The sequence below is a fragment of the Theobroma umbraticum genome, unplaced genomic scaffold (assembly GCF_002168275.2).
Source record: "Theobroma umbraticum cultivar Fairchild unplaced genomic scaffold, ASM216827v3 scaffold_51.0, whole genome shotgun sequence".
Taxonomy (NCBI): domain Eukaryota; kingdom Viridiplantae; phylum Streptophyta; class Magnoliopsida; order Malvales; family Malvaceae; genus Theobroma; species Theobroma umbraticum.
This window is the reverse complement of record NW_018397260.1, coordinates 5,335,651-5,348,615: the sequence shown is the minus strand read 5'-3', so window position 1 is coordinate 5,348,615 and position 12,965 is coordinate 5,335,651. Positions and strand designations below refer to the sequence as shown.

At 34.4% G+C, this 12,965-nt stretch overlaps 1 protein-coding gene across 2 annotated transcripts; it reads right to left on the bottom strand.

The window, feature by feature from the left end:
• Positions 1-4,362: 4,362 nt before the first annotated feature.
• On the bottom strand, positions 4,363-8,993 carry LOC110416704 (putative protein phosphatase 2C 10). 2 transcript variants are annotated; one of them, XM_021428756.2, is made up of 6 exons: positions 8,422-8,993; positions 8,128-8,251; positions 7,039-7,278; positions 6,680-6,956; positions 5,404-5,558; positions 4,363-5,222 (listed from the first exon to the last, which is right to left on the bottom strand). In XM_021428756.2, exons 2-6 carry the CDS (start codon positions 8,158-8,160, stop codon positions 5,181-5,183), a joined length of 747 nt encoding a protein of 248 aa, XP_021284431.1. In that variant the 5' UTR covers positions 8,161-8,251; positions 8,422-8,993; the 3' UTR covers positions 4,363-5,180. The 2 variants fall into 2 exon arrangements, with proteins under 2 accessions (XP_021284431.1, XP_021284429.1); XM_021428754.2 differs by having other exon boundaries at positions 4,363-5,260; positions 8,422-8,981.
• Between the last annotated feature and the right edge of the window lie 3,972 nt (positions 8,994-12,965).

The following is a 12,965-nucleotide window of genomic DNA, read 5'->3' as shown; positions in this document are numbered from 1 at the left end:
TTGCTTACATACCAAACACTGTAATGTTATTTTCCCTGTAATCACATTGCTTGCAATCACATTACTTACAATCATATTTACTTGTAATCACATTACATTGTAATGTATCAAACGTCACCTTAATTTCACCACGAGCTGGGTAATGCAATCAGGGAACTCTCATTCGTTTCCGCAGCCTCGTTAAGCGACTCTTTTAACCGACGTTTTAGCTACTATCTTCACTTCAAAACTTGCAGATGTTAACACGACTTTGTAGCAGACATTTATGAGCAATGCGTAAAGGTTAAAACCCCCTTGAGTTGTCAGGATTGTTTACAGAAGGAACGAGACGCCATCACATGATAGCTTAATACTAGCAATATATAACACCCAATCCCATGCTTAGCGTGGACAATGTGACCTCATTTGTTCATTAAAAACTACTTTTTGTATAGCAATGTTTATCTCCCAGCTTTATATGTTTAATTTGCTCTTTCTTTTTGGGTCTAATCAATTCATCATATCAATTATTGCACCTTATCTCTATATTATAATTCAGTGTGGGGCTTAGCTCCTTTTCCTCATCAGAATTACGTGTTATTTTCTTCTTTGTTTTACTGTTTTGCATTTTGAGTAGAATTTTAATAGTTGTAGAGAAATCAAATCCAGAGATCTGTTTTGGCTCTAGTTATTGTTTGACGCCAAAGGCTGATGTTGTAGGTTTATAACAAAGACCGTGCAGGTGAAAACAGACAAGAAAGTCTTTGCAGGTTAACAGCAGCAGCAACAATAACAACAATGGTTGTGCTTTACATCTAATAAATGAAATTAAAAGTGTTGCAAACCCCTCCACCGGACCGAGGTGGCTGAGACTTGAGCCCACACTTTGAAGGCTGCAAGTTTTTATGCTCCGTATATTGCCATTTACCATTTTTGGCTTTTAGCTGGACGCCATGATGTCATTGCCAATTTGCCATAATTTATTCCCTTCTCCTTTGAAATTTCCCCCTTAAAGCTCAGAAGGGGCGGTACTTGATTGCGAGGTTGGGAATGCAAATTGTTTTGAGAAAAAGATAAAATGGGCTAAGTAAAGTCTGTAAATTATTGAAGTTTAATTCTTCAAATCGAGTCCGCAAAATGTCCATTGCAACCTCTAGCCATGGCCAGAATATATGATATAATGTTAGATCACCATGACGGTTGAAACAGAGAAACTATAGATTTTGAGAAGTGGAGTCGTCGTCGTGAATCATAAGATCACGTATCCGACACTGATTGAATCACCGGAATAAACCCAAGTAATATTACAACGAATCAGACATAGCAAGACCGGCAATGAATGGATTTGATTCTGACCTTTGTGGTAGGTTAACAAACGTGGGATGTATCTGTTTCATAGAACCAAAGAAGTCCACAGGAGTTTCACATATGTTTTGGTTATTAACCTAAACCTGAGTTGCCTTTGTAGCGTTGAAATAATAAGGAATAATTTCTTGCGTTCTTAAGTTTTCTTTTCTAAGGCAATGGATATCGGATAGTGAGCATTTTCCCATTCCTTGATTTGCCATCATGGCTGTTCGGCTCGCAACCATCAACACAAAAGCCCAAGTTGGGTAGATACTCATTAGTGCTGAACGGCTGGGAACCATCTCAAGCCCAAGCCAATCGAATCTCTTTCACCAACATGAATTTCCTATTCCAAGTGTCTATAGCTAATAGTTTCCACTTCTGCATTACCAAGTGGAGTGGTGGTTTCTTGCATTACTCCATTATCAACCATGTTTTAGCTTTTAATCGAAGTTTATATCCAAAATCCAAACCACAACCCATCAAGTTATCGATTAACAGAACATGAAAATCCACCAATTTGGGGAATTGAGAACCTTAAACCACTCCGTCGGATGGTGATAGGAACCTAAGTTTGGTTAATTTAATCACAGAAAATATCATAGAGAAAAGAATTGGTCTGGTACGGCATTAACCAAGAAAAGAAGAAAAAGATGTACCAAAGAAAAGGGAGCCAGAGAAGCAAATGAAAATGCAACTAATCCGAAACCCCCAAGGCTCTTTGGATGGGAATTAGTTTATGCCTCCAGAACAAAGCCGTCAAGAAATCGATCCTTAGATCTCAAATCCTTGCAGCCGAAAGGTGAGGCAATTTCCAAATCCAAACCCAATATTTCATTACTGATCATTTACACACCAAATCAACTTACTGTTGCTAAAACACAAAACTACATTCAAAAAACTTAAAACGCCCAGAAATGAGAAAAGAAGACACTGAACAAGGAAGAAAGGATAGTACTGGTAAACCCCAAAGGCGATGAGACGTATTTATAGCGAACCTTGAGAACTAAACCCTAATGGGTGGATTAGTGATTACCCTGTCCGCAGCTGAGGATGATTCAGATCATTCAGGGGCCTAAATCAGCCCATTCCTTTCGGCCTGTTGCTTCTCCACTTTTCCATTGTTACCATGAACCTCTCCATTAAGACCCATTAAAGGCCATGGACTTATAGTAGCATCATAGAGTAGTAATATCTTTCACTTTCCTAAATTGTGTCCCGATTTTGAAAGTATATCTATTATCTATTATATTATATATATATATATAAGTAGGATAATTGATTAGGTCAATATCTGTTATTTTTAATTAAATTAATTTTTTTTATTTATGTCAATAAAAATATTTAAAAATAATAATTTTTAATTTTTAATATATATATATATATAAGTAAGATAATTAATTGGGTCAATTGATTAATATCTGTTATTTCATCAAAAATATTTGAAAATAATAATTTTTAACTTTTAATGGTTAGTGGATAAATTTATTTAATATTTATCACTTGTAATTTAATATTATTTTTATCTATATCTTCTTATTATATATGAATATGAATTCATAATATTTAAACATCTCTTTTATACATAAATATTTAAATTTTAATAAATATTCATCTAATTTATTAAATAAAATAAAAAAATCAAAAGGTCTATTTATTTCTCAATATACATAACACACAATCATTATTGAATAAACAAATCAACATAATTTAATAACCTTTAATCATTTATTTTATATATAAAAGGCAGATACTCCTAAAAATTAGTTACTATTTTATATTAATAAGATCCTTACATCATACTATTGCTCTATATTCTACAACTGTTTATCTTAATTTGTCAATAGTATAAGTTATATGCTCTCTCATTTTTTAATATTTTATTATATATATAACAATTTTTTGTAAGATTATTGCCTTTGGATAAGTACTGTTTTATAACTATATATGTAGGTATAGGTTTTTGATAATAGAAACCAAAGCAAATAACTACCTTTAATTAATATCCATTTATCTTTTCCTCTGCCATCAAGAACCATACATTTATGTAGTTCTATAATACAGTATAGCATAACAACAAAAACATAAAAACAAATGAAAACAAATGTATATGGTAAAAGGAAAAGCAAATTGTTACCATAGTTAGATATATCTTACAGTTGTGTAATAGTTTATATTCTCTTAACATTTAACTAAGTATAAGTCCTGCATCTAAAAGGTTAATATACATCATCTAACAGATATAGAAACCTTTAAATCATAAAACAATATACTTTTAATGAAAAAAAAAACTAATAAGATTATTATTCTCTTTGATTAAGTACTATTTTAAAATCATGTATTCATAAATAAGTTTTAGTTATTGAAACCAAAGCAAATAATTATTTTCAATTAATGTCTGTTTATCTTTTCCTCTATTAGTAAAAACCATACATTCATGCAATTGAGTAATACGATTTTTCTTGCAAACTCTTTTAAAAGTACCAAATTGAAATTCAGTTCAACATAATCTATATTTCATATGATTTTTTTCATAATATAGCTACGAGCACTATACCAATTTGATTAATAGGAGCAATTATTATACTTACAATTTTTAATTTGATTTCTCCACTATCTCAATGAATTTAATGATTATACTATTATAAGTCAATTAAAAACAATTAATAATGGTGTTGAACTTTTACAATTAAATTTGACACGCAACCTTGCTGTTAATAAGCTAACATGTCAACTTATACTTCTTTTTATCATATGGTACACATTAATACAAAAAAAAAAAAAACTAAAGTTTGTTTTTTTAGAATTTTAAAAAATATTAATTACTTTATATATTTTTAAATTAATTTCACGTAATCAAAAAATGAATCCAAAATATCTGGTCATCCAAGTTAGAAAGTAAAATCTAAATATCTTTATTAATTATCCTTAAATCAACTTTTAATAAAATCATTAAAATAAAAGTAAATAAAGTAAAACTACCGAATTAAGATAATAAAATGACCAAATTCGAACTTCAAACACTTCCATACGATATTGTAAGCAAATTTGAACCAACTTTTACCATCATGTACGTGGATAGCTAAACGAAAACACAGAGTTCAAACTAGAACTAAGTTAATTGACCAATAAATAAATGTAGTTATAACTTAAATTACTTTGTACCTAACTATAAACATCTTTGTCCACAAGAGTTGTCCACTTGGTTAATTCTTACGGGTAATTAGAGTCAATGAGTTCAATAATGAAACTTCAAGATGTGGCTAAGGTTAGAATGTAAGCAACCTCAACTTGAGCAGAAAAAAGGGAACTTGTGTTCTGGTTTACTACGAAGCAAACCTGATCAAGCGCCCCAAGAAGAAGACTTCTTTCAACTCTCCGACGGCCAGCTTCAAATAAAAAATAAAAAGCCAGAAAGGAGGATATATAAGGCCTTCATGGTAACTATATTCAACCACACCATGAAAATTCCTCCAGTGACAATCAAGCCAACTTCATCTACACGCCAGACGTGAGTGAGACATTTTCATGCCATAACAATATACATTGAATTCCTAATCACCTTCATAAAGAAATCAAACAACATCAAACATCAGAACCTAACTGATAAAACGAATATACATGGGGTGAATCCGGCATAAATTGCAAACCTCTACTTCTGCAGAACTTCAAGAATTACCCAAACCAGGTATATATTTTCATGGTGGTCTAATCCACAAAGTGGCATCCTGTGTAAATAAACTCTTATTTCAGGTATATATTGCACCAGAAGAGCAATATGATTTAAAAAGTTCTATCCCCTAAATCTAACGACGATGCACGATATGTCATCTTTACTGTCTCTTTTTACTGCTTCAGCAGTTAGTTGCTTTGCTGCCTTCTGTGGGTCTTTGAACCTTCTTGCAATATCAACAGCCTCTTGATTAGTCATCACCTGGATTAAGCATATGCAAAAGGAAAAATAACTCCTACAGAACTATTTCCAGCTCATGCATTGCTGAGACAATTCTTTACATATGCACAAAGTGGTTAATAAGGATCAGCGATAAGAAGAGACATCAAACAAAAATGATTTACCTTCCAAAGACCATCACTTGCAAGGACTAAAATATCCATACTATTATCTACGTTGGTGTCTTGAATGTCTGGATCTGATCGGAGATGTGATTTAAGGCTCTTGTCTCCAAAAGCACGTGAAACTGCCAGTTGTCCATTGACTCTGGGAACATCTCCTGATAGCATGCAAAAACAGCAAATTTAACAATCTAACAAACATCTGATGACCTCAAGCATTTTTTTCTCACTTAACAACAAGAAGTCCAAGCAAACAAACTTTATGCATGAAATGATATCAGGTATTATTGCTCATTAGGCTGCTAAATTGTCAATTGGTCAGTCATGCATTCTAATCAATGTCTCTCATCATGTTAGCAAATTAGAAATGACGATTTCTGGATCCCCAATTCAGGGTCATATTTCACACAAGGAAAACGACGTATTTTAGAGCAACAGCTGACAATAGTGGAAACTTCTATAGTTAGGATTAGCTGAACCAATGTTTTCTGAGCCTTGTTATCTTTCATGCATGCAAACAACTTTTTCATGCTCATTTTTTGTTTGTCATTAAACGAAAAACTAGAATTCAATCAACAATGCATTTTCCAAATATCAGATTCTGCTCTAAATTCTTTTTTGTAAGGTGCAATCTGAGATTAAAGAAACTACTGAAGTAAATGATATTCCCAGAGAATTTTTCTTCATAACAAGGAAGTTCTGCTCTCTAGTGCTATATTATCCCAGGAATCTACGAAATAGTCATGTAAGTAATTTCCTTTACACTCAAATCACATACTGAATTGACACTTCATATATAGCCTATGGAAAATACCATATCCTAGGTTAAGATTCTACTGAAAATGAAAAAGTGGAAATATGCCACCAACAAACGGTATTATTCTGCCTGTTAGAAAACAGCATGACTAAGGACAGAGGAGACTGCATTGACTTAATCTTATCTTCTCTGCTCCACAGTAATTTTACAACTCAATTATCTTGTTATTACACAACTATACCTATGGATGGAAACTACATGGACATTTATTTGCTTATTAGGAACTGCTCAGAACTGGAAATGAGTATGTAGTAAAGCTGGAATAAGTTATATTAGATAACTAGTTCCTTTAGTAACTTCCTGCACAAAAGTTATAAGGATTAGAAGATGCAAAACTGCTTATAGATAATTAGCAGATTTGACCAGCCAACTGTGTAACCAAAATATTAGTTATGACCATATTCAACTAGATGTGCACAAGCTCAAAGAATGAACTTCTAAAATTTTACTACAGTAAAAGACCTGGCATATTTGAGACAAATCCGCCTTTGTTCTCAATGCTGCCTCGTTCTGTGTTGGGTTCATGATCTGTAGTCATCTGTATTGCCAGATCCCCTCTTGAAAGAACTGCTCGTGAATCTCCAACATTTGCCACCCATAGCCTTATTCCATTTATCAATATTGCAGTTACAGCAGTGGATCCACCACGACCCAAGTCCGAGCTATGTGAAAGAATTGCCTGGTCTGTTTTCTCATAAGCTTTCAAGATGGCTCTGAAGGGGTCAACCCAAAACTCTTCCTAGAATGAGAAAGTGAGAAAATGTGAGCACATGCTAATTCAAAATCAATAAACCAAAACATATAATTATGGTACATCCCACCTCCTTTAGGATATTGGCAAACAAATGCTTCTGTAGGTAGGCAGGTACGCTATCTCCCAGATGACCATCGTAGATAGCAAAAAGCCCTAACTCGTGTCCCTGAATCTGCATGAACTTAGCGACATGATAATCCTCCATAGGATGATTAGCTTTCCCTTTTACTAGGCTGAAACCAAACCTCATCATACCCTCATGGTTTTTCCCTTTACCAGAACTAGATGATGAACGTGCTCCTCCAAGCTAAACAGATAAAGTAGGAATAATAAATTTCATGTAAACCTTACGTAGCCACATTGTTTAACGGCAAACAAAAGACAATAAGAAACAAAAGCAAGCTTAAAGCAATCCAGTTATCAAACCCGTCAAACATGTGGCATCAGCAGAACGTTAGGACAAATATGACCCAACAAAAAGGAAAGGAAAACCATATAGTACAACTTCTCCTTCCAAGCAGTTCTAGCATGGAAAATTAATTCAAATTTCTGTTCTAAACAAGCTGTGTAATGACAGTTCATAATTAACTGAAATAAAGAAACATGTGATGAATTTCTCATAACGGGCAGTTGAGCAAAGAGGTAAAACAAAAACATCTTGATTACATAAACGGCTGCATATATGAATTACCATTTAAACTGCACCAGGAAATTATATAAAATAGCAACTCTAAAATGGTTTGCAAAGTTAGAAATCTACTTTTTTCACTCCACACCACCACTCCTAGAAAAGGGTTAAGGCGGTCAGCAATTTAATCTTACGGTGGTCAGAACAATTCAATGACTTGATGCCATGGAGCTAATTATCAGGAAGTACTTACGAAAAATCCTAATATACATCTAACATGAATGATCAAATCCTCTCAATAGCCAGAAGAGTTATTCAATTTTATCTCACTAGAACCCTTCCTGCAACCCAAACTCATAACTCCTAATAGCTCATATAGAAATCCTACAGAAACCAAGCAACATAACTTCAAAATTAACACAAATCAATACCAAGCTTCATTAAACTACCAATTAATCGAGTGTTGTTTCCCCAACTAATATGGGACCATTAAGAGAAGCCTAAAAGAGTATTAGAAATTTGGTTTACCTGAGATGAACTAAAGCAGCACAACCAATCCATAGTAAATAAAATTTCTGCAAAACCTCTAATTTGCCTGCCTAATTTCTCTTCAGCATCAAGCTCTTGATCACGTTTTCTCCAAATTCAAAGTCTGCAGCATCAGAAACCCCCAAAAAATTATCATTAAAAAAAACCCTTTAAACCACAACCCTAGAAGCTAAAACCCCCCAAAACCACAAAAAGAGCAGAAAAAGAAGCAAAAACAAGAACTGGGTGTTGAAGAAAAACCAGGAAAAAGATAATTCAAGGTAAAAATATGACCTTGCTTTTGCTGCTGCTGCTTGGTGAAGCTGGCGCCTGATAAAACAGCTCTTTTTTATTCTTCTTCTGTGTTTTCCTTCTTCTTGCAGTTGGGGCTCTTATTCCCCTTGTTGTTAAAGGGGGCTTTAATTAATTTGCACAAGCAATTGAATAAAAAAATGAAGGTAAAGAAAAGGAAGAAAGAGGAAGAGGGTGAAGACTCAAGAGGAGAACATTTGAAAGCTTTTTCTAAAGGGTTAAAAAGTATTACTACTTGAGAAAACAAATATTGGAGAGCATGAATCGACCTTTTGCCTCTATGATGATTTGCAACCGTTTTTAGGAACAGTCTCCTTCCTCTGTGATAGGAAATATTGTAAAGAAAGGAGTTGCAGCACTAAAAAGAAAACAAAAAAGAAAAGGCTGCCACAAAGCAGACTTCTGCCCTGTTGACTTTGCTGTTTCAGTCTGTTTTCATTGTTTGGCACTTTCTTTGTCTCTGCCCAAAGTTTTCTTCTTTTCCTTTTCCTCCCTCATCTTCTTTTTACCTGTGGCAAACAGGGGACATACCTCTTTGACTGATTATTGGATTGTACAGTGTAAAATTTTTTCTGACATAGATTTTTCATACTTGTTTGGTTAATCTACTAATATCTTAAGACATTTGCTTATTGATTTTAAATATTTAAATCAGGAACAAGCAAGGCTTCCTTGGAGATCTGTTTGGATACAGGGATAACAAGTTTTGCTCTTATTTATCATGGGACCCAAACCTTAACCAGTTAGCTTGCTTAATACTTACCAAAACCGTATATCTGCTTACCAACCCCCCCGACTAGCGACAGTTGACGTAATGAAAGTGTTAACCAATGTCCAAACGCAAATTAAACGCGTATTTTCCATTGTTTTTTATGTAAATATTTTTTTTAATTCTTTTATTCTAGGTTCAATTTAATAATTAATTATTGATGTAACATTTTTTTAATATTAAAAAAATTTGGAAGAAAGTCAAAATGTAGAACTACGTTGAAACTATTATTCAATTTCATAATCTTAAAGAGGAACTAGCCCTTTCCTTCTCAAACACCCTCCTCCGTCCCTAAAGAAGGTGACCCAAATTCTTAATACAAAATGTTGAGGGTGGATCGGTGTTTCGTGATTATGAGACATTTAATCTGACATTATTAGCTAAACAATGCTAGAGATTAGTTCATCAACAAGATACCTTGTGTTTCCAAGTTTTAAAAGCAAAATATTTTTTATATGCGGAAGTGATTACAGGCTCCATGAGCTCTCATTTTATGCAGAATGTGTTGATATGGCATGAAGCTAGAGATATAAGATTTACGCTAGAATTAGCCTATCATGTGCCAAGATGGTGGCTTAAAGGTGAGGGAGTTGTGGTGAATGATGTTAAGGCATGGCGGTTAAGGTAACTATTTGGAAAGCAAAAGTGATCATAAAGGTGAAGATTACAAGGTATGGTGGTTTCTTGCAAGGTGGACACTCGGTGTTGTATCTGTTTCTACGAGGAGGAAAACTGCTGCATGTCTCCTTTGAATGCCCTTGAAGTCGAAGCTTATTGGGAGTTCATATATTCCAGTATAAATGTGTCGCCATTTGCATCTTTCTCTCTATTGGAGTGTTTCGCTACAATTCTTAATGTGGTACAGGGTGGAGATTTAAAGGCTGGTATGGCCACATTTTGGTTTATTTGGCACAACCACAATAAATGCTTACATGATGACACGTACCCGCCTTCTTCCATCTCATGCTAAAAGTTCTAGTAATTAGGAGTTTGGATGAATATAGGTCTGTCATGGGTGAGTTTGCTTGTCCATCAAATGATGAGGTTGGAGCTAATATCTGGTTTGTCCCTCGTGTGGATGCTGTCAATAAGAACAATGTTGATGCTGCCATTTTCGCCGAGGACAAGATGACAGGGCTGAGAGCGGTGATTAGGGACCATAGAGGTCAGCTTCTGGTAACTGCCGCCACTTGCATGATGAGGTAAGAGCTATTCTTTTGGGTTTTGTGAGTTGCATGATGCGTTAGTTTGGGAAGACTCCTTTCCTTTTGAATGAAAGAAGTTTTTTATTATTAAAAAAGATTTCACAATCAAACTAACACCTTACAAAATTTTTCATTTTTTGATTACAGTTACCATAAAATAAAAAATTACAATCTTCGTTGTTACTAGTAGTAATAATGAAAGGGAATCATTTCTGGGATTTTGATATGCCCAAGAAAGAAGTCATGTTTTACCAATGTTGGTGGGTGTGTTGACCATGGTCCAGCAAACTCGGTTTGACATAAATTACATTACGCAGTAGTACGACGCTGAGAAACTCAATTGCCTTTACAAAGCGTGACAGATATACTAATATTCATTTTCTTGGATGATCGATGGGCTGACAAGTTGCCCTGTATCCTCTGCCCTTTAATCCCACCAACCATCTAGTTTTCACATCCTGTAGGCTCTTCCTTCGCCACCCCCATGCCCCGTGTCCACACGGCCAATGTAGACTCTTCTTCCTCCTTTTAATAACACCTAAACTAATTTGGGCTTGGTCATGTGATAAAGGTGAGGAAAGGTTTAGTTTCAAATTTTTAATTTGATTTAACCATTTTACTTTTTTTTTTTGAAGTAGTCAACAATTCTATTCAATTCTGAAAATTTCATCCTCACCACATTTAGTTTTATTGGGAAAATATGCCCTTTTTTAAGGAATAGTTGACTACAAAAAATTCATATTTCCATACTACTAATAAGTAATAGCCGATACTGCGATACATCTATTATCACTGTCTATCTTATAGAATCCACAAATAATAAGTTGTTTGGACATATAACGAGAGAGCTGTTTTTATTTTTATTTTTTTGACCATGAAGAGATTTAATGAACAAATTTTATTGTTATCCCCAAGAGGGCAAGCTATGTACTTTCTGTTTGTACCCAGCCAGCAAATACAAAATTTTTCCCCTGCAAACTCCGGCGAAAGCATCCTTAATCCTGGGCACAAAAGATATTGTTAGTTTTCTGGGGAAAGAATTGATTCCCAGGCATCATAAAGGTGTTCCAATTTGTTCTTGTTATTGGGTTGGTGCTTTATCCCCTAAATTGACCAAATGTTCATCACCTATTAATAGGCTCTTCAGCCTTTTTGAAAGAGAGACTTCCATTGGCGACTAAACAACAATATTAAGCCAGAACAATTTCAGCAATAGGAATATAGGTTGAAAAAGAAAAATTCTTTGTTGAGATGGGTAGCAGCAGAATACAAACTTAGCAGCCTAACATTGACAAAATGGTTTCCTTTGTTGCAGCAATCAAATAATATTCAAAGGGTTTCTTTTATTTGGTTAATAAAATTTCAGAAACAGATAAGTTGCTCTAACCTTCAAATTAAGACCACGTTTTTTTTTTGAAAGATGAATTTATTAACCTCATCAGCAGGTAAATGGCATTACTAATCCAAGACTGCAACTACCAAATACTCCTTATAGCATGTCAAAAAAGGGCTCCGGGAAGGAAATTTGTACAATTGGCAAGAGATCAGTTGCTCAAAAAGTCTTTGGCAGCTTCACAAGAGACCAACAACTAATAAAAAACAGAGAAAAGTTCAAACAAAAATTTGTGGTTTTAGGATATAAACATTTGTTTTTCACTCGGCTGAGATTTTATATTTTGAATAATATCCATAAAAGTTATAGTCGTTCAAATTCTTTTTATTTCGAAATGAATAAATTAACAGATTGAACCAACTTTATTGACATATTTTAATATTTTCCTGATATTGTTATTTACCCAATCAAACTGGTGATTTTGAACTGAACAAAAGAAGTAAGGGAAGGAAAAAGGAAGAGAAATTGATCATTGCTATCTTGAGCGGTCTCGTAGAATATCAACCAAAAAGGAGGGGAATTGGTCCAAAATCATGACTGTACAGCTACTGGCCAATGGTTCTGATTGTTTACATTCAAGGAACCAGCACACGTGACATGACCAGACAGTCCAGTCAGAAGAAACGCATCGGAGGAAGCTCTTTGATGTAAATGGGCAAGAAAATCTTGCCGAACAGAAATCACTTTTTGCGCTCCGAATTGTCAACGTATATATGTCTACTGCTTTTGCTTGTGTATTTGTTTGACAATGTGGCGATTTTACGTTTAAACCAACATTAATCCAAAGAAAAGTACACCAATTAATCCAGAAACACAGATGGTTTACGGCCTGTTTTAATCTCAATGTGGTTCTTGTCTGACAGCTTTTTGAATCACCGTAAGGTAATAATTGATCTCGTAGAGAATGATGTGTTTTGCAGGACGAATGTGATAAAGCAACATCGATCAATAATACTCCACATGAATTGGTACGTCCTGCATGGAAAAAATGGCATTGGCAGGTTTCGTGCTTTTTCTATCCTTTGTGTTTTTTTGAAGTGAAAAAAGGAACAAAATGGGCTCCCCTCACATGGGATATATCATGAAAATTTGCTCCTTTGAGGTGCCGATTCAAGTCTGCAAACCTTGTCTAGGAAGGCTCATGCCCTCTGTTCACCTT